We start from the raw sequence: 24,487 nt of genomic DNA, 5'->3' as shown, positions 1-24,487 counted from the left end.
AGAATCCACCTGCCAATGCAGGGGACATGGGTTTGATCCTGGTTGGGGAAGATTCCACATGCTGCAGAGCAACTAAGGCCACGTGCCACAACTACCGAGTCCGTGCTCTAGGGCCACAACTACTAAAATCGCGTGCCTACAGACTGTGCTCTGCAACAAGAGAAGCCATGACAATGAGAAGCCAGTGCATCACAACTACAGAGTAGTCCCTGCTCGTTGCAACGAGAGAAAGTCCATGCACCGCGATGAAGACACAGTGCAATCAAATAGAAACAATTTTTTAAAAATTACTGTTCCCTCTCTTCTGTTCCCTCCCTTCCTCACAGGAAACCATATTTTAAAAAAGTGTTTATTATATAAACTTAGAATGCCCACCTTAAAATGTTTAAATGTTTGGTATTGCACATGTATCAAAGAACTCTATACACAAACATGACATTGCAACACACAGTTAATCTTATTGGACTTCTCTGATGAAGCCCACTGAAATCATCAGGCAAATGTAGACACTTTACAAATTACTATTATATTCCTTAATAGTAGCCAGAAATAGAATATTTGTTACTAGTGGTAACTAAAAGGAAAAAGACAGAATGTATCTTCTATGACCATAAAGAAACCTATGTGCTACACCAAAATAGTTATAAAACCAGTGGATCTTCGTTAAACTTCACTATCTAGGCAGAAAAAACTAAGGCTGGGACAGAAGAAAGCTGGGAGAACCTGTTCTGTGTTTTGATCTGGTGGGGCTGAGACCAGGAGGACTCTGAGCTCGTGGTTCTTATCAGAACTTTCTTCCACAGGACTTCTTAGACTGACGTGATGGTTGCCAATGGCGGTGCTTTCACTGTAACAGCCCCCTTCCTGGACAGCCAGCGAGCACTTACATTCTTGTGTCCCTGACCAGCCGCTGCCCACGCTGCTCTCCCAGCCTGGACCCTCCTGGGGGCAAGAGCACCTGCCATTATGCATGTTACACATGCGTGAGTATCCAGGGGTCTGCACCTGTTGAGCAACTAGTCCACCACTACAATAAAAGCAAAGAGCTGACAACGCAAGCCCCTCAAAAACCATGTAAATGGACATTAAGTAGTTACAGAAATGTTTCGAGAAAAAGTAGGAAAAGATCAGACATAACGGAAAAGAGAAGAGATGAAAAGATGGGAGGTGGGTTAGGAAATGAGTCAGTGACTTAAGTGAAGGGCAGATGAATTTAAAGAGTGGTCTAAATGTTATAATACATCAAAGTGATTTATTCTTTTAAATGAGTTTCTGTGTTAAAGGCTGTGATAAGTATAACACGTGCTATAATTTCCTTCCACGGTAACCCTGATTCTACTGGAAAAGAGACAGGAACCCCATCATGTATTTTCTAGGCACCTACTGCATGCCAGGCTTCCCTGGTAGCTGAGCTGGTAAAGAATCCACCTACAATGCAGGAGATCCCAGTTTGATTCCTGGGTTGGGAAGACCCCCTGGAGAAAGGACAGGCTACCCATTCCAATATTCTTGGGCTTCCCTGGTGGCTCAGATGGTAAAGAATCTACTGCAATGTGGGAGACCTGGGTTTGATCTCTGGGTTGGGAAGATCCCCTGGAAGGCAGGCATGGCAACCCATTTTAGTATCCTTGCCTGGAGAATCCCCAGACAGATGAGCCTGGTGGGCTACAGTTCATGGGGTCACAAAGAATCAGACACGACTAAGCAACTAACACTTTCATTGATAAGAAAAGTCATTTCAGAGTCCCGTAAATGAGTCCAATGTAATCCCACATATATAGAATTTCACTCTGGAAAGTATTAATCCATTGGTAAAATGACACAGGCAACACCACATGGTCAAACCCTGATTTTCCTTACACGGCTAACAAAAGGTGGAATATCTACGTCCTTCACCAGTTCAAGCTACCACACTTCTTATGCCAAGAAGAATGAAGCACTGCCTGTAATTATATGAAAATGGTGTAGCAAAGATCATTGCTAACTCATGAGTTAGCAAATAAAACCAATGCATCTGTAAACTCTGTCAGAATAAATAAACAAGTGAAAACTTTGCATCTAGATGGCAAACACACGTGACTGCTACACATTTTTTCGCAAAAATCACTTTCACAAAGTAGGCATAAATGTCCACTTGCTTATCTGGAGCAAACGTGTGTTACTTCTGTTCTGACGACCTAGAAACAAGCTGCTTTAGGGACCTACTGTCATCCATGCTTCTAGGAAAAATACTGAGCCACTGAGCAGATAACGAGCTGAAAAACAAGCTGAATCTGATCACGTGATCTTCAGGAATATTACATGACTGAGAACTTATTCTCATCAAGTAACAATGGCAATCACAGCCTGGCAAGATCTCCCAATATAAGCACTTTGGGAAACAGTAAATCCATCTTCCACAGTATTGGCAACAATGTCTTTTTGAGACTCTATCTTCACTCACATCACAACCACCACAAATATGATCAAACTTGTGATCACTGAACAACTGAGAGCTGTTATCCAGACATTCAACAAGCAAAGGCCTAAAGACTAGCGCATGACAGTACTCTCTTCTGTATTGGAATTACTATGACCTGAGGCTTCCATGACCTGTACCATTAATGTCAAAACCTCCAGCAAAGTCACGGTGTTTCCAGGGCAACTCACAGGGAGAGGCAAATGCATAGCTAGTTATGCTTTAATTGTCTTTAATATTTTATATCTAAAACCACTAGGAGATTTTCAAGTGCCTTGAGTTCCTATGAGGAAAAAAACTATATAAATGCATAATAATAATAATAATTAATGGTTGTATGGCTCTGGACAATTCATCTAACTTCTGACTTTCACTTTCATCATTTGTAAGCAGATATATCTCATATCAGTGCTGTAAAGTATATGCAAAATAACGTAAAAGTACTGACAGACTACAGAGTACTACATAAATGTTCAAAGGAGACCCAAGGTTGATATAACCAGCACTGAGCACTCTCAAGTCCCCTGGGTAAATTTCAAACTAAGAATTAAAAGCACAAGACTCTGAAGCTGTAATATTGCAAACTAAAGAGGCCAATATTTATAAAAATACATATTTCAATGAAAACCAAACCCGCTGTATGTACTGGTGGGGAATTAAACACTCTCAAGGCATTCATGAACAAGTTTCTTAATGATAAACCAGGCTGCATTAGCGTTCCAATTAAAAACAGACTGCCTGACCTCCCCCCAATACATCTATGCCACAACATTTCTAATCCCTAAACATGGGTGAATACAGAATCCTCTGACATCAGAAGTCCTCTGCTTTGTATCAACTGCCTAGGTCCTTTAGTATCAATCAACAGCTTTAGGGAAGAAAGTTAACTCATAATTTTTAATATGAGTGAGTTATGGAGCTCCATTTTGGAACCTTTATTTCACAGCTATTATCATCTTGTCTTTGTTGCAAAAATCAACTTCTACCCATTCCCCATCATTTACTATTCCAAACAATCAACTTGAACACACATACTCACCAAGTCAATGTAAGCCAGTCTTCATTCACATCTGCCTGATATACTTAATTGCATAAACTGAACTTTAATGATGTATGATCTTAGTTCAAAAGGTGTTGAACGATTCAAATAAAAATTATTTCATTTGAATCTTTATTTTCTTGACATATAGACACCAGAAAGACTTGAGAAAATGTAGTCAGTGAAACAACAGCATTAATGTTGCAGTTAACATTTACTGATTAATTTATCATGTGTTCAGCATTGTTCTAAGCAATTTCTAAATCTCATTTAATCCACACAACAATCTTATGAGCAAGATAGGCAATATTATTATTTCCACAGAAAGATAACGTAAAAAACTCATTCCTTATTAAAAATAAATTCACACAAATGTTTAATAGAATTACTAAAAACTAATCATGATATCACAGAAAAATGGAATCTTGGTCTAATACTGTCTTTTGAGATCTAAGTTTTGAACATATCTTATAAGCATATCTGTTTATTATGTCCAAAAATAAATCCCCCTACATACCATTCAAAGCAGTTACATGATGCCAAATTTCCTTTTCTATCTCTTCCATAAAAATCAAAACATGGCATGTATGAATAACTGTCTATGAATACAAACTGGTCATGAGGCTGATAAGTGCTATTATTTAAAGTCTTTTAGACTTAAATGCCCAATATCTGCTTTGTCTATTTGCAAAAGGAATGCTTTCCACATGGAAGCTACTAAGATACTCAAATTTTGGTTGGTAGTGGTTCTCAGCTATGCCTGCACAAGGTAATCACCTAAAATTCCTGAGGCCTAGGTCCACTCCCATAGCTTTTGGTTTAATTGGTCTGGGGTGTAAGCCAGGCAGTGAAATTTTTAAAAGCTTCCAGGTGATTTTAATATGCAGTCAAGGAGGCCACTCCCTGCCTTTTCATTTCCATTAGAATCACCTGAGGTACCTGTGGTACTGGTGCCCTCCCAGATCACAGCATGCAATACATTGCTGGAGACTCCACTGTGAAAGAAAACATAGTCCTCCCCTCAAAAAGAAAACCTATAAAGTAAACCAGAGGCTTAAAAAAAGATTTTAATGATTAAAGAAATGAGAAATGAAAATTTAAAAATAAAGAAATAACAAGGAAACCAGATAGCTAATAAGCAGAAAAATAATCATTATAGAATTTGTAAGTATATTAGAAATTTCAAAAACCACAGAGCTGACAACTAAATGACATAAAGAAAAGGCTGGGATGATTACAGATGATGCTAAAGAAACAGACCAAGAATTAAGTAAGCAGTTAGACATGGAAGATGCGTATATTCTCTACACAGTCAGATACAACTACAACCACCACTGAGGTAAGTGGAAGAACACCTAAATAAGTATAGAGGTATACCATATTCATGGAACAGAAAAGAATATTGTGAAGATGTCAGTTTTTCCCAAAAGTCAATGCAATCTCAATCAAAATCCCAGAAGTATTTTTGTGGAAATTAGTAAAATTTATAGGTACAGTCAAAGGGCCCAAAATAGAAAGACAATTTCAAAGAAGAACAAAGCTGTAGAAGTTAACGATCAAACATTACCACGAAGCAGTAGTCCAAGCAGTGTGGCACCGATACAGGCAGAAGAGCAGGCCAGAGGCCGAGAACAGAGCCTCGAGGCACAGACTCAAACACGTGGCCACCTGAGCACCAGCTTCCCGCTCTAGGGACATGCTGATCTTTTCAGCAAACGGTTCAGATCAGCTAGACAACCAGAGGGTAAACAAACACCAATGCACAGCATTCACAAGATCAAATTTTGTTAAATTACGGACCTAGGCAAAAAAGACAAAATAAAATTTCTTGACAAAATAATGATTGTGAAGTAAACAAAATCTTTCTAGACTAGAATACACAAAGCACTAGCCATAAACAAATGTGCACACACAAAAAACCCCTGATAAATTAGGCTTCATTAAAATTAAGAACGTCTGTTCATCAAAAGATGTTAAGAGATATTAAGAGAGTGAAAAGAAAAACCACAGACGGTAAAAAAATGTGCAATACGTATATTGTGTATATACAAAGTACTTAACTCAGCAAATCAAAGAAAAGCAGACAACTCAGACATATTTTAATGGACCTGAAATGCACTTCACAAAAAAAAGGTTAATCAAGACTGATGTGCACATGAAAAGGTGTTCAAAATCAATATTCCCAAGGATATTAAATTAAAACCATAAAGAAATACTAGTGAACATCTACCAAAATAGATAAAATTAACATAATGCAATTACTAGTGTCAGTGTGCAACTGAGACCCTCCCAAACTGCTGGTGGCAGAGCAGAGTGGACAGAGCCCTGGCAGGATCTGCTAAAGCTACTGAGCATACAAAACCCTACGCCCTGGCAACTCTACTATGCACACACCCAACTTGAATAGATTATATGTGTTTCCTAAAAGAATTTAGGAGTGTTTTTACCAGTGTAATTGCAAACACCAAAAACTGGAAACAACGCACACACCCACAAACAGCAGGAGAAACCAATGAACCATCATACAGTCATATACCACAGGACTACACAGGAACAGAAACCAAAAAGACTTCTGCTACTTGCAACAGCACAGAAATTTGAAATACAAATGAATCAAAGACTCAAAAGTGTACAAAACATACGGTGCTACTGCTAAGTTTTTTAAAATAGCAAAATGAATTCACAATATTAGAAGTCATAATGTTGGTAATTCTTAAGGAAGGGGTACACGGCTGAGAGAGATTTTAATGAATGATCCACATCTTGATTTAGGGGACATTTAAATGCATGTGTTCACTTTTGTGAAGTTCAAATTTCTCACTTATTTGTGCACTGTGCTGCACAGATAGGGCTTCCCTTGTGGCTCAGCTAGAAAAGAATCCACCCACAATGTGGGAGACCTGGGTTCGATCCCTGAGTTGTAAAGATCCTCTGGAGAAGGGAAAGGCTACCCACTCCAGTATTCCGGCCCGGAGAATTCCATGGACTGTATAGTCCATGCGGGCACAAAAAGTCAGATAAGACTGAATGACTTTCACTGCACAGATATCATAATCTCACTTATTTTAATGGATTTAAAAAAAAACGAGGGACAAAGATACTTGACAAAATCCAAATAAGACAATATTCAAAGAAAAGAAATCAATAACGGGATTTACTGATATAATGGGATTTATTGATTTATCAAGGACAGAAATGGTATGGACCTAAGGGAAGCAAAAGATATTAAGAAGAGGTGAAAAGAATACACAGAAGAACTATACAAAAAAGATCTTAATGACCCAGATAACCACGACAGTGTGATCACTCACCTAGAGCCAGACCAGACATCTTGGAGTGCGAAATCAAATGGGACTTAGGAAATATCACGATGAACAAAGCTAGGGAAGGTTATGGAATTCCAGTTGAGCTATTTCAAATCCTAAAAGGTGATGCTGTGAAAGTGCTGCACACAATATGCCAGCAAATTTGGAAAACTCAGCAGGGGCCACAGGACTGGAAAAGGTCAGTTTTCATTCCAATCCCAAAGAAGGGCAATGCCAATGAATGTTCAAACTACTGTACAAATGCACTCATTTCACACGCCAGCAAAGTAATGCTCAAAATTCATCAAGCTAAGCGTCAACAGTACATGAACTGAGAACTTTCAGATGTGAAAGCTGGATTTAGAAAAGGCAGAGGAAACAGAGATCAAATTGCCAACATCCGTTGGATCATAGAAAAAGCAGAGAATTCCAGCAGAATATCTACTTCTGTTTCATTGACTATGCTAAAGCCTTTGACTGTGTGGATCACAACAAACTGGAAAATTCTTAAAGAGATGGGAATACCAGGCCATGCAACCTGCCTCCTGAGAAATCTGTATTCAGGTCAAGAAGCAATAGTTAGAACTGGACATGGAACAACAAACTGGTTCCAAATCAGGAAAGGAGTATGTCAAGGCTGTATATTGTCACCCTGTTTATTTAACTTATATGCAGAGTACATCATGAGAAATGCTAGACTGGATGAAGCACAAGCTGGAATCAAGATTGCTGGGAGAAATATCAACAACCTCAGATATGCAGATGATACCACTCTTATGGCAGAAAGTGAAGAACTAAAGAGCCTCCTGATGAAAGTGAGAGAAGAATGAAAAAGTTGGCTTAAAACTCGACATTCAGAAAACTAGGATCACGGCATCTGGTCCCACCACTTCATGGCAAATAGATGGGGAAACCACTGAAACAGTGACAGACTTTATTTTCTTGGGCTTCCAAATCACTGCAGATGGTGACTGCAGCCAAGAAATGAAAAGACACTTGCTCCTTGGAAGAAAAGCTATCAGAACAAACCTAGACAGCATATTAAAGAGCAAAGACCTTACTTTGCTGACAAAGGTCCATCTAGTCAAAGCCATGGTTTTTCCAGTAGTCATGTATGGATGTGAGAGTTGGACCATAAAAAGGCTGAGCATTGAAGAAGTGATGCTTTTGAACTGTGGTGTTGGAGAAGACTCTTGAGAGTCCCTTGAACAGCAAGGAGATAAAATCAGTCAATCCTAAAGAAAATCATTCCTGAATATTCACTGGAAAGACTGATGCTGAAATTGAAGCTCCAATACATTGGCCACCTGATGTGAAGAACTGACTCCTTAGAAAAGACCCTGGCGCTGGAAAAAACTGAAGGCATGAGGAGAAGGAGACAACAGAGGATGAGGTGGTTTGATGGCATCACCGACTGAATGGACTTGAGTTTGAGCAAGGTCTGGGAGTTGGTGATGAACAGGGAAGTCTGGCGTGCTGCCGCCTATGGGGTTGCAAAGAGCTGGACACGACTCAGTGACTGAACTGAACTGAACGGCATTTATAGGAAAAGGAATTCTTAGTAAACACCAAATCCATTTAGATATAGATTTAAGAGCAAACTACCATTAAAAACCAAAGAAATGTATCAACTGCAACAATCTAAATTTATATAGTTAAAATACAGTTTCTGCTATCCGTCTGCCTACAATGCGGGAGACCCAGGTTCAATCCCTGGGTCGGGAAGATCTCCTGGAGAAGGAAATGGCAACCCTCCCCAGTATCCTTGCCTGGAAAATCCCATGGATGGAGAAGCCTGGTAGACTCCAGTTCATGGGGTCGCAAAGAGTCGGACACGACTGAGCCACTTCACTTTCTGCTATTATCATACAAAAACAGCTAGACAGACCTTCACCAAATTTAGATGGTATATTTGGAGCAATCTGACTTCAATTATAGGCTACACGGTGTAAATTTAATGATGCTGAGGTGTGGTCACCTCAAAGAGACAGGAAGTTGTCCACCAGAGCAGCTGCAGACCACTGATGGGAGCTTGAAGACCTTTTTTTGCTCTTGTTCAGTTCTCTGTACCATGTTCCAGGCTGAGTGTCAGCAGGAATTTATTATTTCTTTAACAATGGTTAATGATTTTTCAGAGGAACTATGGAAAGGTCAACTAGCATAACATAACTTAGAAAAACAAAAAATTGGAAACTAGAAAAAAGGGTACTTGGACATCATGTACAGGGAGCAACAATATATATTGCTTGGAAAAAAAAAAAATACAAATTGCAGGGCCATGCTCTAGACCTAGTCAGCAGATCTCCAGGGAAGAGACTCAAGAGATTCTAATGAACAGCTCTTTTCGTTGGCTTGGGCAAGCAACTTAATCAAAACCTTATAAAAAAAAAAATAGCTAATCGAGGTATTAATGTCTTTTAACTTGCTGAGTTCTTTCCAGTAAATTAAGCTGTTCTTAACCCAGATGGGACAGGGAGAAATTCTTTAAGGACAGAACTACATGTTATTGATCCCTGTAGCCCTGGGGACCTAGCCTAGATCAGTTACATAAAGTAGACCTTACACATAATTGCTGAACAGTGATTTTAAGAGTACACAGTGAATCCAATAACTGTTGGAACTATACTGACAGATTCTAAGTGTCAAGTTCTAATCAACAGTTGAAACCTTTGGATGCAGTACTTTTTAAGGAGAAACTAATACTTAGTATCTTTCTACTTCAGCTTTATGTCAAACCCAAATTCTGTACTTTAAATAATACCCTTAGGTTACTGAGACCAAAAACAGTTCCAAGTGGATACATTCCTATTTCACTAGTTTCCAAATATACTGTACCACAATCAAGCATGGCTGTAAAAAACTAGATAGAAGCCTTGCTTCATTTCACTGCTGATTAATTCTTACAGATTTTTTTTTTTAAACCCTTATCTCTTAGGAATATAAAGAGAAATATACATAGAATTGGTTAAACTCATCCCTTTCAAAGATTTGAGTGTCCTAAATACAAAGAATGTACACTTTTATTTAAGTTTTTAAAAAAGCTATGACAGAGGAAAAGAATAAATAAATATGCAATTATAAGGATTAATACAGCTTCCATGACGAAGCATTATACTCAACTCTGAAATTCTCTGAAATTCTGAAAACCAAAGCAAAAAAAGAAAAGAGGAATTTCAACTAAATACACATTCCTAAAAAGAAAAGAGATGGAATATACTAATTTCTCAGAGAAGAAAGCTTTCTCTTGTTGGAAGTCCTAAGACTCAAAAGTTGGATGAAGCTCTGCTTTTATCTGTTTTAGATGTGGTATATTTACAATTTATTTGAAGAAAGTGTTCTGATGCTTAAAGACAAAAATTAACTCTTTCACTTTACAAATAAAAAACAAAAGGCTAACAAAATCAACAATTAATCTACAGTTAAATGCCTAACAAGCAGCTTCAGGATCTTACCTAATCTTAACTTTGATTAATTTCTTTTTAATACAAAAACAGTCCTGTGCCAGTTCTGAGGTGGGGGGGTGGAGGGGAAAAGGCAGCAAACCAATGAAGGAAACCTAACAGTTCAGCTTTTTATTCATGTTCTTCCCCTAAATGAAGCTTTATACATGTAGGGGATGATCTAACAAGAAATTTCCAGCTTTCTGAACTATCCAAGGACACAAGAGAATTATAAGGTCACAGATGTTAGCTCTGCAGCAGACTGACCTATTCAGCTGTAAAGTCAGCCAACCTGGGGAAACGAAATTTTCTCCAGCATGTAGTTACAAACAACAGTGATTTGCAAAGGGAAGGGAGATGGCACTGGACAAGTTCTCAGGACAACAGAGATCTTTATTTTTCAATCAGCAATATTTTACAGCAAAACACTACCGAAGCCAGCTATAAATATTAATGCACAAAAATCTGTCCTGAGCAAGATGTGAGCTGTATATTTATACATATATGCAAATTCTAAGTTTACCACCTTCCTGAAAAATTCCACTCAGCCTTCAATTTATCCTCTTCACGTAAAACTGGATATGGTTTTCCTCGTGGTCGTCGACCACAAAAATGGAGTAGGCGCAATTGAGACAAAACTTATGAAAGCAAGAAGATGTACACATAGATGCATATGTTTAATTCCAGATTCTGTGATGAAATTATAAAGAAATCTACTATTAGCCAAAAAAGTCAAATTTATGATCCAATTTCAAAATTCCTATCTCCTCTGTAAATTAAAAAAATTATGAAAAACTTAATATGCTGCTTATTTGAAAGGGAGAAAATCTGTTTTTAACTCTTTATCTCATAGTTTGCAATATGAGTCTTCCAAAAAAATCTACTGGAATATACAGTTAATGACAATTAAAAGTCAATAATGTAAAAACATCTTTTTCTTCTAAAAGTAGTCTTCCTTTTTCATATAAAAGTAACTAACAATTTCAGATTAAAAAAGGACAAAGTTAATCAATAATTATTAAAAATAACCAGTAAGATAATGCATACCTTAAAATCTAAATTTTAAAACACCAGAGGTTATCTACAAGTCTGTACATTACTTCTGCTAAGCTGCTTCAGTCGTGTCCGACTCTGTGCAACCTCAAGGACTGTTGCCTGCCAGGCTCCTCTATCCATGGGATTCTCCAGGCAAGAATACTGGCGTGGGCTGCCATTTCGTTCTCCAATTAAAATTAACAATACTTCTACCATAGGTTTATTATTTAACATTTCTTCCCCAAAAATTAATCCTCTTATATACATATACACAGCTTTATGAAGTGACATTTCTGTAAAGAGCAAAGTAATGTTCAAATGGGAAACATACCACACCAACAGATAAGGAAACTTTCAAATGTAATTTTCAAATGACAATTTTCCAAAACCAATTTTCAAATGGCAAATACTTGGACCACACCAATGAACAAGGAAAAAGTGAAACATGGGATCAACCAAAAGGGGTGACATGGGAGAAAAGGACAGACAGTATGTGAATTGAACGCTCCCCCCCAAATTCCCCTGCTAGATATTAGTTTCCCAAGTTAGAATTTTTTAGGGAATTTCTTAACTTGCTACCGGACATAAGAAATACATACTCATTTTTCTAAAACCCTCTGTGTATTTTTCCATATCATAGAGTTTGCTTTTATGTAATGATGATAAATATTTAACTGCAGAGCAATCTGCTATTTTCTTTACTGAGCTACTGATTTACTTATCTATATTTGTTGCAAACAGTTACAGGAAACCCAAAGGAAAATTCAGTAACAAAACTCACCTTTGCCACTGGTTTTGCTTTCAAACTTCCATTCTCCACAACAGTGAGGTCCAGCTTGCCATCATCCTTGCTTCCTATAGCTTTCAGTCCTTGCAAAAGAATATCTCGTAGCTTTTGATAAAGAGGTTTTTCAACATAATCCAGTAATTTCACTGTTTCCATGTACTTAGCAATTTCATCTAAAAGAATGACAATTATTTTCTAGTTTTTATCATAAATACAACATACTTATCTCTTCTAAGAAAATGACCCACAACTACAGTAACATTAGAATGCAAATATATATAGCTTGTTAAATATGTCTTTCTATCACGTCTTCATTGAAAGTATGCTTTTGAATTCAGGAATTGTCAGATAAGTCAAATAAAAAAATGTATTTTTAGATACAGTGCAAAAAATATCTTTTAATTGTGACAGTAAGAAAGAAGACAAGCTTAAAATTTTAATATATATAAAAATAATTACTAATATAATTTTAAAACTACTTTTTAAAAGGACCTAGAATAAATATTACGAAGTAAAATGTGCGTAAGTACAATAAATATCATAGCCAGAATTTTTTTTTTTTTGGCCACAGAAGCCATTAGTTCTAGAGAATACAGCTGCATTTTTTGGGTAAATGAAAAATGAAACACGAAAAACAGGTTGAAAAAGAGAAGCACAAGCAAGGCCTGTTTGTCGCATAAAAGAGAAAAAGCAGCTTGTGAATGATAAAAGGTCTACTGTACACTGAGGCAGAACCAAACCCATAAAAAGAAATCTTACTAGTCAAGATCAACACCTCTCAACACCCATCTAAAAATCCATCTTTGGGTTAGTAGCTCATATGTGTATATGCCCAGTACAACCTTTCCACCCACCTCCAGACTTGTATATCCACTGACTTCCACTGACTCATACACTGGCTCTGTAACTGGCATCTCACATCCCAACCAAAGCCAAACTGCTGACCAACCCCTAAAACCTGCTAACCCTGCGGTTTCTCTGTCTCAATTATAGAAAATCCCATTCTCCCAGATCCTCAAATCCTCTTCCCACATCCAATAAATCAAGAGATCATGTCAGTGCTACACACACATTCATTCATTCAGACATTTTAAGTATCCACCACATGTCAAGCATGATTCTAAATACTTGGGTACCTGAGAAAAAAGAAACGAAAATCCTTCCTTTCAACTTTCTTAATCAGATAAAGAGGATCTACAGAAAACCTAAAGCAAACGTCACCAAGTGCAGTAAAATACTGAAGACCTCCCTTCTGAGAGAAGAGAACAGCAAGGACGTCCATGTGCACCACTCCTGTGCTGCCTGAAAGTCCTGCAGTTTTCAGCTGGTCCAGTGAGGCAAGGAAACAGACAGCAGGCACTGAGCGGAATGGACGATGTAGAAGTTTATTCACAGACACGCGAGTGTCTGCAGAAAATCCTAAGAAATCTACCAAAAACCTTCTAACCAGTGTGTAAATTTAACAAGATCACAGGATATAAAGTATTTAAAAACCTATTTTTCTTCTATACACCAGCAACAAGCAATTAGAAAAGTAATTAAAACATATCACATACAATAGCATCAAAAAGCATCAAATACCTACAAACAAATATCATGAAAGATGGGCAAGATTTTTTCCAAATGAAAACTGTAAAACACAGGTGAGAGAAACTGACACCAAATTAAATGGAAGCTATAAAGTATCAATTGTATAAAGATGCCAGTGCTCCCCAATTAGTCCACAGAGTCCCTGCGATCCCACGCAAAATTTCAGCACGTTGCAGAGGGAGAGGATATGTGCAGAACTGACAAGGTGATTCTAAAATGTAAAAATATACAGAGTCAAGTATAAAGTCAAGTTTAAAGAAGCAAAGTGCCAGAGGACTTAAACTACCAGATAAAGCTATAGTAATTAAGACAGTGTGGCCCAAGAACAAAAAAAAAAAAACAACAAACTATGAAAGAGCCCAGCAACAGACTCACAGATCCGCACATGACTGAACACAAAGGGGGCATCACAGAGCAAGGCTGGTCTTTTCAAGAAAGGCCACTGTTAACTATGCGAGGTGATAGGGGTGTTAAATCAGGTTCATCTTAGTAATCACTCGCCAGTCTACATGTACAGGCAGATCTTGGAAGACATCGAAGGTGAGCTCAAGACTGCCGCGATTAAGCAAGTATCACAATAAAGCAAGTCACATTACCTTTTCTGGTTTCCCAGTGCACAGAAAAGTTATGTCTATGCTGTACTGTACACTATTATGTGTGGAATAACACAATGTCTAAAAAAATGTACATACCTAAATTAAAAAAACACTTTATTGCTAAAAAGTGCCCACCATTATCTGAGCCTTCAGTGACTCATAATTTTTTGCAATAATAATATCACTGATCACAAATCACCGTAAGAAGTATAATAATGAAAAAGTTTAAAATATTGTAGGAATTACCACAATGTTTGACACAGACAGGAAGTGAGCAAATGCTGTTGGAAAAAACGGCACCAACAGATTTACTCGACATAGGTTGCCACAAACCTTCAATTAGTAAAAAAGAAACACACCTGCAAAGAGCAATAAAGTGAATCGCTATAAAATGAGGTATGCCTACATAGCAAATCATCACATTATAGAATTATATTTGTCAATTATTCCTCAATAAAGTTAAAAAATAAAAACATTTAAAAAATTTAACAGTGGGAATGAATTTCACAAATGCAGTACTGAATGAAAGAAAAAGAAAGCCACCAGAAACTAGAACATTAAAAATCCCTCCCTTGGTGAAATTATCTGTTTTGTTCACTCTGTGATTCTATTTCCACATAGTTCAAAGAGAAATCCTTGATGTTGGAAGTCATGGTAGAGATTCATTAGGCCAGAGGGAGAGGCCGGTGACTGGAAGAAGGCACCAGGGAGTGAATCTGAAAAAGCTGTAACATTCCATTTCCAGATGTGGTTGATAGGTTGCAAATTTAAACAGCTTAAGCTCACGGCAGACCTCCCTGCAAAGGAGACAACTGAGGCAAGGCTTGAAAAGACCTCTAAATATATCCAAACTGACCGCTGCGCACACCTGCCCTGCCACTTCCCTTGCTCGGATCATGGCAGGAGGCTCCTAGCTGGCTCCTGTTTGTACCCGGCCCTGCCTCCTTAGCAGTCGATCTTCAAGACAGGAGCTGGAGAGAGTTCCCTTAAAGACAGACAATTCACGTCCCTCCTTTCCTCCACACCTCACGCGCTCTTGCTCAAAGTAAAAGCCAAAGCCCATGACGGCCTAGGAGCAGGCATCACCAGGCACTCACGTTCCTTCCGCATGGACACGTTCTTCCCCAGAGCTCACCCCCTGTCTCCTTCCCACAGCTGCTCAAATGGACCTCCGCAGGAAGACCATCCCAGGCCACCCGATTTACAGGAACAACCCACCCCATCCCTTCAATTCTATTTCCTGTGTTTTTTGTTTTTGCCACAGTACTAACCATGCAATAAACTATGAAATTTACTCACTTGTTTACTGTCTACCTTTCCCAACTAGAGTTTCATGAGGACAGGAGATTTTATTTATTTTGTTCACTGATGTATCCCTAGTGCCTAGAAGAGTCTGAGGCACAAAATAAAGCCTCAACTAGGAAAACAGTGGCATTACTGAATGAAATTTGGTTCCTTGACTGAAAGCACTGAATACCAACTAAGTAAGGCCCACCTGTGGAAAGGCCTACGCGAGCAGGCCCCAGTGAGATGGTTGCCCAACAATTCCGAAGCTCTTACATGAAGGGTTGTCAGTCTATGGACCTCAGGATGTTTTTCCTCTCAGAAAACAAAATCCTTATGAACACTAAAGAAGCCTTTTCTTACCTGGCTTGTTTTTCTCAGGAAAACATTTGTCCATCAAACTTGCAATATCTTCTCTGTATCTGTTAAAAATTAAAGAACGAGTCATTGTTTGATGCCATGGAAAGTCATTAATACTTAATATCAGTAAACAGCACATTAAGCAGCACTGTGCTACATCCTAAATACACTTACGAACATTCTTCTAAAATAAATTCAGCAAAAAGAAATCCAAGGAATCTCACTGTTAAACAAGTACTTTCTTATCTCTACATTAGTGTCAGTTAAAGCTACAGTCCTTGTGAAGAAGTTCTGACCAAACATCTGCCTCATCATTTTGCCCAAAATAATTTACTGTAAGTTTTCCTTTACCTAATTTTGGAATCTCTAACGTAATTAGGATCTTTCAAATTATCCTCCCACGGCAGATGGCCACTAAGCCACTGGATCATGCAATAACCAAGGATTTCCAAGTCACCACGTCTTGATGGGGCTGTGAAGCAAAAGAAGAGGATTCAGCACAGTGAAATGATGTTTAAGGCAGAATTTCAGGTTTATCTAAAGCAATAAGGTAAGAGTCAACTCTAAGTCTTCTTTTTCACCACACAATCTTGACTCCATTTTGAAAAAAAGCACTGAATACTGGTCAATATCAAAGAACTCATTTACCTCTGGCTAATAATTTACTTAATAACCCAAAATGGCAAAACTCTACAGTTTCAAACTGAGACTACTAGTCTACAAAATAAATTATAAAGCAATGATACATTTAATAGTGCCCTTGGAAAATGTGAAGATATTAAAAATGCCGCAAGCTATTAAGAGGCCCAGAAAACTGGGGGTTTTAGCTCCTCCAGAGTTGGACACAGAAAAAAAAAAAGAAATGACAGGTGAAGAAACAGTCCAGCTGAATGGGTGACAAAGTCTACTGGTTACAAAGTTGTAGCTGCATAAGAAATCACAGACCTTTACGGGGGAAGGCCCTAGCATTCCAATTAAGCTAAAGAAAAGCAAAAGAAGCCTCACGGCAGCTGACCAAACTACTTCTGCCACCAGCCCGTCATGACCTCTGAAGGGTGAGAGGAAGACGGGGAGAACACAGGTGCCCTGCTCCTCAAATGCAGGAGCCTAAGCGCTCCCTTCCTCCCCGGCCCTATCCTGCCTCCTCAGTTCTGACCCGTCCGCTTATCTCCTGACGCCGATGAAGAAGAGCCACGCAGGGGCTCAGCGGAAAGCGCTGGGGCCGCAGCTCTAGGGCAGGTGCCTCGGACGTACCCACACCGTTGTGCGCATCGATGCTGGTGAATTCAATCGTGCCGTCGTGACATCTTTTGGGGTCTTCTTTGTATTCTTTATGAGTGCCTTCTGGGCAGTATCGATAAGCAAGGCCATAGTCTACCAAGTACACCTATAAACGTCCAAGCACCGAGACAAATTAAAGCCTGCAAAGCTCAGAACCAGAACACTGTCACTGGAGGGCAGATCACCCACAAAGCCACACTACGACACCCCACACAAATTTGATCGGCACGCGAACAACACCAGGTACTTAAGTCTGAAGTGCCTTTTATTTAAAGAAAAACATTAAATGACCATGTAGCTACAGTGCAGATAATACCACCTGACTTCCTTACGCAAGTATGCGCTTTACTCCTAATAATCTTGTCTCCTCCATTTGAGCACGGATCATAAATCATACACTTTTTCTCAAGGCATCGAAAAGGAAGCTGAGCAGAGTAGACCATCAATACTGGCCGCGGAGCACCTGCCACACTGCGAGCATGCGCTAACTCAGCGGACACGCCGCGTGCTAGTTCTTGCTCTTTACTCGTAGGGTGATCAAGTGTCAACTCACTTCATAGAAATAGTTTCAAGATTATAACGATGACCTGAAGAACTTTTAGATGACGCTCTTAGGTACATTTAAATATTATATGTTAAAGTCAAGTCTTCATAATTAAAACTAAATTTTAATATAATGCATACACACATCTATGGGCATGTACATGTACATCTGATTAGCATACAAAGCTAATAAATCTGGCTTTACTCTGTTCCAGAGCCACATATTACATCTCCAACTCCGGGTAACTGTCTCGCAGATGTATGCATCTGGTCACAGGAGGGAAGTGAAGTAAAAATATGGGTCTGGATTGAGCACATACATCTAATACTAAAAAAATTATCCCATCCAAAGCGCATGCCCAAAGGACAACCAAGCTGCAAAAATATTTCCACCTGAACAAAAGACAGCATGTTTTAGTCAACTGTAAAAAGAAATTATATTTGTATTTATTATATAAGTCTGGTTGACTTCAATTAACGGAATCCTTACCATTCAGGTTCTTAGCTGTGTATTGTTTGTGTGCTTGCTTATTTTTGACCTAAATGCAAATAAAGTAAGTTGGCTGGGAATTCTGTGGCTGCCTTTAGAATTGCTCCATTAGCCTGCTCTAATCAGCAACTTCCTTCTGGGGAACCTACAGAGGTCCTTACAGCCACCGTAACAGAGAGAGGGAAGGGGAGGACGGGAAAAGAAAGGGGAGCCAAAGGAGAAAGGGGAAGCTGAACAAGGGGAAGTCAAAGTCAGGCCTAAGACAAGGAAGAAATAAGTACAGTATGTTGACTTAACAAACCTAAAATACCTAAGTATCCCTTTCTTATATAAGCTCAAGTTAAGAAGTGAGACATACATAAAATGGATTAAATACAGAGGCCCAACTATGACTTCAACTAAACCTGACTCTTACCAAAATCATGGAGTCAGCTTCAAGAAAACTATAAACCCCTCTAACTCCAATTAAATTGAGCCAAATACAGGTATAATAACATCAGCTTTTCTCTTTTCCTTAAAAAGTGAAAATTACAAAGTGAATGTAATAAGCTTTAAAAATGCATATTTGAATTCCAAACCCTATACAAATTTAGACAGCTAAGATATTTCTGTAAACCAATTGATTTCAATAATCAACATGTTAAAGACCAAATTTTCCAAGTAACAGAACACCTACATTTGATGGATTTCTTGAACAAAGGAAATAAAAAAAATGACAAAGCAGACAGGCAAACATAATTCATTGATGCACTATGTAATTTTAAGCTTCCACCCCCAAATAGCTATTTGAAATTCATTTTGTATCACAAGTACTTCTTCTGAATATTATTTAGGGCAAAATAGCCAACTTGATAAAGTGCCAACAAATCGCATCAAAAATGTAGAATGTTAACTAGATAAAAGTGTCAAGAAGAAATATTATTATTACCATATCTACTTCAAAAAGTAAAACTTCTGCATGGGTTCAAAAGTTCATGGCAACTGTATTTGTTTTCAAACAATAGGTTTTAAACAGTAGAAATTAAAGTTATAAAGCTACCTGGTCAGGATTCTTGTAGCTGAGAAGAAGATTTGAGGCCTTGATATCTCCATGTACATACTCATGCTCATGAATATATTCCAGAATATCCAGCTATGAAAGCATCATATACAATAAATTAATGCAGTACCTGACACCAACCAGCAGAGGACCAAGCGTCAACACAACTAGCCTTACTGGATTAAAAACGAGAAGAATGTAGCTCACATACAATTCTTAAGCTTAGCTGCAAGACAGTTTTCCGAGAAAATCTTTTGGCATTTGCTTCATATATTTTCTGAAGGTCACTCCCAAAGCGATCTATTATCATAAACCTGTAACTAAAGACAAACAAGAAAAGTCAATGAACAAAATGTAACTCAGGAAAACCTACTTTGCCATGAGCACTCTCCTTTCAAACTAATTTTTTCCAAGGCAATGTTTAGTAAGAAAGTAGAAAGCAAAAGGAAAGAAAGACATCTGAAACTAGTTCTTCCAATGAAAAATCTCAAGAGCTGTCCTGATTCTGCCTTTTATCTTAGGGGCCTCCTGGTCTCAACAAGTCACATGAGACAGCATTCAATGCAAGGAAGAAACACCCAGATAGAAGACAACAGACGCTTTACGGTAAAGATAATAAAGATAAATAATCTGAGTGAGACTGATATCACTGATTTTTGTCATAGTTAAAGTTAATTTATGCTTCTGGATATTAACTTCCTGTCCGTGACTGTTCTCTATTTTTAAGGGACATTTTAGCAGTATTAACATTCTGTTAAATTCAAGACTGTCAAGAGATGCTGTAATAATAGTTAAATGCAATAAAACTGCTTAAATGGTATAAAAGAATTGTATACCAAGTACTCAACAGATAAGATTTGGGGAACAGTAAATGTCCCAGAAAAACATAAAGATTTTCAGTTTTGCCACAAAACCAACTCTGTCACCTTGGCTGAGTCACTTTTCTTGTTTGGGCCCCAATTTCCGTAGGTGTCAAACGAGACAGCAGGGCCTCATGCTTTCTAGGGAGGGTCTTCTCCAGCACCCAACTCTACACTTCAGTAACTACGCGTGTGTTTCCGTGTACTGTGCATCCAGCACACAGCACACTTCAGGGCACTGAAAAGCATCGCCTCGCCGCAGCGACTGGCTCATCTTTTGCTCTGTGAACCACTTTTACCTTTACAGAGTTTTCCACATTCTGAGCTGTCTAGTTAAACCATTCAATAAATCAATAAAAAAACCAAGATGTATCAAACACTCAAAATCTATCAAGCTATCTTCTAATGGGAATAAGATTAATAATCACTGTAACAACAGCAGCTGGCATTTACTGAAATATGAGAAAGGCCCTATTCTAATACTTTAGATGTATTAATGTCAGTGCATTTAAACCTCCCATCACCCTGATGAGGCAGGCACCCCCATGAGCCCCGTTTTACAGCAGAAGAAAACTGATCATTAGTAATTTCTCCTTTAGGAAGTGGTGAATCTACGTCTTTGACCACCACACTAAATATATCAAAATAAACAAACATAAGTAGGACACAAAAATCTCACTTACATATTTTAGATTTCTAAGATAAAAACACAGTATGACAATTCTACAGGGAAAGGAAGAGCTAACAGTTAAAAGGCAATACGCCAAATAAAAAATCCAAAATTCTACCTATTCTTGAACTGGAAAAGAATTAGAGATCCTTCTAAACATCTTTTAATAAAATAATTAACATTTGTAGAGGCAAAGTTATTTGTCCAAAGTCATGTAATTAGTCAGTGGCAAAATGTCTTCATTTTTCTAAGACCTTCAGTACCCCAACCTCAAACATAACAAAGAGGGAACAGAAATGCTGGCTTCCTGATTTCCTCTGTACAACAGGTTTTGAGAGGTGAGGGAGGAAACCAAGGACACATGGATGTGTTTGTTTTTTTACAAATAAGTGATGTGATTGTGTAATTATTATAAAATAACACGTAGGCAACAAAACTACAGCCTCTGCTGACACTCTGAAAGGGAGCTGAAGCACACGTGGTTTAATTCCGTTGGAGATCTATCAACACATCACAGGACGTGGGGCTCTGTTTTTATTCACAGATCACCCCACCACTATTCTCAACAATCCCTCCATCTTCTCACCATGTCTGAACTATCCACATCAAATGAAGCAAGATTCTGTACACTGCACAGAAATCTCTACCACGTTCTTCCACAAAATTATTTCTACCACTGAGCACTAAAAGAAAAGGTACCTCCAAGTAACTTCTCTCAAGTAAAACCACTGATGTATACTTTCCTGGGGACTTGAATAAAACAATGCAAATAATGGCAATCTATAAATCAGCATAAATGATTTAATAACGATAGCAGCTAACATTTTTACGAGCCTAACACTGTGCTAAGCACTATATTCACATCACTTCAGATGAGTTACAGGAGGAAGTAAGGATTTCTGGCAGGGGAGGAGGGTGGGAAGGAGTCTTACTTTTACTTTTGTAAGAACTAAAATGATTATTTCTTAAAAGCTTCAACCTAAAAAGTAAATCACTACCTTACAGGTGATGAACCTGCCCATTTACAAGATATCTGCAGCCAACTCTATGTCACAGAAGACACGGGTTCAGTGGTAAGGTCACCAGGAGTCAATGGGAGGTCAGCTGTACCTCAAACGTGTCTGTTCTTTGTTTAAGCACCTGCAGTAGCTTCCAGCCACCTACCGCACACAGGCTCCAAACAGCCCTTTCATCTGTGTCTTCATTACCTGCCTCAGCCTCTTTCTCCAAGTCATTTTCTTCTCTTCCTCGTATGTGTACAATCACCCTTTCTTTGTTGAAGAAAGATGGCCACAAGGCCACCCCCAAGGCCAGAAGCCTACTCTGCCCCTGTGTTCAGGTCACTCCCCGCTTCAGATGCTATTCCTTGTCTGCAGGGCTTTTCTAAACCAGCAGTTCTTAATATCTGAGAGATTAAAGACCCCTGTGACAGTTAAGCCAACACTTACACATATTCTGACAGCTTCACATTTAATGCTCTTATTACGTGGGGAGGCCTGACTCCGCTTCACCCATGTGGTGCCACAGGCAGACAGGAGGAGCGTACCCAGTCACACCATCTTAAGGCAAACACAGATGTGAAACCAAGGGTCTGCCTCTGGTACGCTCTACACTACTTCTCTAAAAAATTTCATGAAAACTACAGAAGCCTGTCCCAGCAAAACTATAACAAAATGTTATCTGGCCATTCCCCAGAGTTGCCGGGCTCCCTGGGAGGTGCCTGGGTTCCAGATCGGAACGTCCCAATGCAGAGTGCTGGCTGCCCACCAGCAGCTCCTCTGATCTCCGTCGTGTCCGGCGGAGCCCCGCTGGGGTTCAGGCTCTCTATCCTTTCCCCCGACTCATCGCTGTGGCCACCTTGCCCTTGCCAGTGGCTGGTTTAAGAATGATCACTGATAAAACTCCAACAAAGAAAACACGGAGGGACATCGGCCACAAGACCCCTGGGAATGGCTTCCCTGCCAGGAAACTGAAACTCACGAGAAGCAACCCTATTTTCTGCTGTTTGCATGGGGGACTGTTTGCATGCGAAGTCTAGAAACGGGCAGTCACTGTGAGACTGCACAATGGAGAATTAACAGAGAACAAAGCCAAGGTAAAGTAACCCGAGCACGTGATGGGTGACTTAAAGAGAGCTGAGTCAGTTTTATCTTTACCTGCGGCTGAGAGCATCCTAACCAGTACACCCCAGTTCCAACCAAATCGACTCTCCAAATCTCAGCTACCAGCACTCCTGAATGACACTCTATTCATTCAATCAAATATTTTTTAGTGTCAAATTATGCATCAAAAGCATTGGAGGTTTCCTCCAACTCAACTCTGCCAGCAATGTCCTCTCCTCTCTGAATTCCTAAGACACACACGAGGCAGAATTACACAATTTGGCACTTAAACTGGCCTCTGGTTGTTTCAAACAAGTTTGCTTTTTCTCATCAGCTAGACTGAAACCTCATCAAGGTGGGCAGATTATACTGATGTTTCTAACAGGAAATGCCATATTGAAAGCCCGAGGGCTCCCTTTGACATACGCAACATGAAGTTTTCTCTTTGCTTGTTCATTATTAAGGGGAAAAAAATAAGGCAGGCACGTTTGGCTTTGTGTTCCTACTCGTCAGCTGGGTTCCAGGCAGCTGCTACCACTTGGGACAAGCCCCCCAGACGAGGGCGAACACCTTGCTCATCTCGGCAGAAGACACTCCACACAACGCAGGTGAAGGCCAGGCAGCACTGAGACAGGTGCTCTGTACATAATTCTCGACTACATAAACTGAACAATAAATGCTCAAAATGGAAGGAGAAAAACAAAACACGCATGTTTTTACCTTTTTCCATTTTTGTCATGTAGACCAGACCCCCAGTACTTAGGGACACCCAGGTACTTCAGTTTATGGGTACGAATCCATTTCTGAACTGCAAGTTAAAACACACGCTTGTGATTTCAGTTCTGTTATACATAAGCAGGTTTTTATATCTTCAAGAACAGAACGTGTAAGATTCCACCTTAATTCACAAAAAATAAGTGAACAGTACATAATAACCAATAAATGAAAGTACTTTACAACTGAAACATTTTTATTAACCTACAAAATTGTGCTATCCTGCCCTAAATGTTGTCTTTAAAATGAAAAATCTACAAGACATTTTTTTAAGAAGTCAAACCACAGTACTGCAATTAAGATTAATATCTCCAATTACCTAAGTGTCTACTTGTTTCCACAGAGTCTTACTTTTTACCTCATTCTAAAGGTCCTCCGTCAGGAAATCAAGCTCGAGGAGAGACAGAGCCTCTAGAGAGATTCCCAAACCCAATACCAGCCTACCAGGAGACTCCCTGGATCTGCAGAGGGGATGGAACAGGAGGACAGGCAGGGTCAGGGGAGCTGCAGAGATCTTGCCCTCTCCCTTGGCGGCCTGTTCTAGTGCATCGTGATGGCAACCCTGCAATTCATAGTCTCCAGAACTTAGGAAAACACTCAAAAGCAGATTTGGAGATCCCTGAGCCATTCTCATGGATTAGGGCTAATCCTCAGTTTTTTAACACTATGTCCTAAATCATATATTATTTATTAACTCTGTATTATCAATATAAGTGAAATCTTATCATAACAAATCCATTAAGAGATCAAAATTCTTTCACACAAATCTCATTTAAATACAGTCTATCTATAAAGTAAAAAAATAACAAAACCATAGTGCTCTAATCTTGGCTT

General features: G+C 38.9%; 1 protein-coding gene across 7 annotated transcripts in view; it reads right to left on the bottom strand.

Annotated features, from left to right (window-relative positions):
• Window positions 1-24,487, bottom strand: part of VRK1 (VRK serine/threonine kinase 1) — a 78,345-nt gene that overhangs the window by 8,188 nt on the left and 45,670 nt on the right. For all 7 annotated transcript variants that reach the window (XM_043921969.1, XM_043921967.1, XM_043921964.1 and 4 more), the window contains 7 exons: window positions 23,600-23,687; window positions 19,459-19,567; window positions 19,248-19,340; window positions 17,149-17,281; window positions 16,246-16,366; window positions 15,898-15,956; window positions 12,059-12,237 (listed from right to left, as the gene is read on the bottom strand). In XM_043921969.1, coding sequence (XP_043777904.1) covers window positions 12,059-12,237; window positions 15,898-15,956; window positions 16,246-16,366; window positions 17,149-17,281; window positions 19,248-19,340; window positions 19,459-19,567; window positions 23,600-23,687 — 782 coding nt within the window. The remainder of the gene's footprint in view (window positions 1-12,058; window positions 12,238-15,897; window positions 15,957-16,245; window positions 16,367-17,148; window positions 17,282-19,247; window positions 19,341-19,458; window positions 19,568-23,599; window positions 23,688-24,487) is intronic.

The sequence above is a fragment of the Cervus elaphus genome, chromosome 13 (genome assembly GCF_910594005.1).
Source record: "Cervus elaphus chromosome 13, mCerEla1.1, whole genome shotgun sequence".
Taxonomy (NCBI): Eukaryota; Metazoa; Chordata; class Mammalia; order Artiodactyla; family Cervidae; genus Cervus; species Cervus elaphus.
This window is presented reverse-complemented; position numbering and strand designations above follow the sequence as displayed.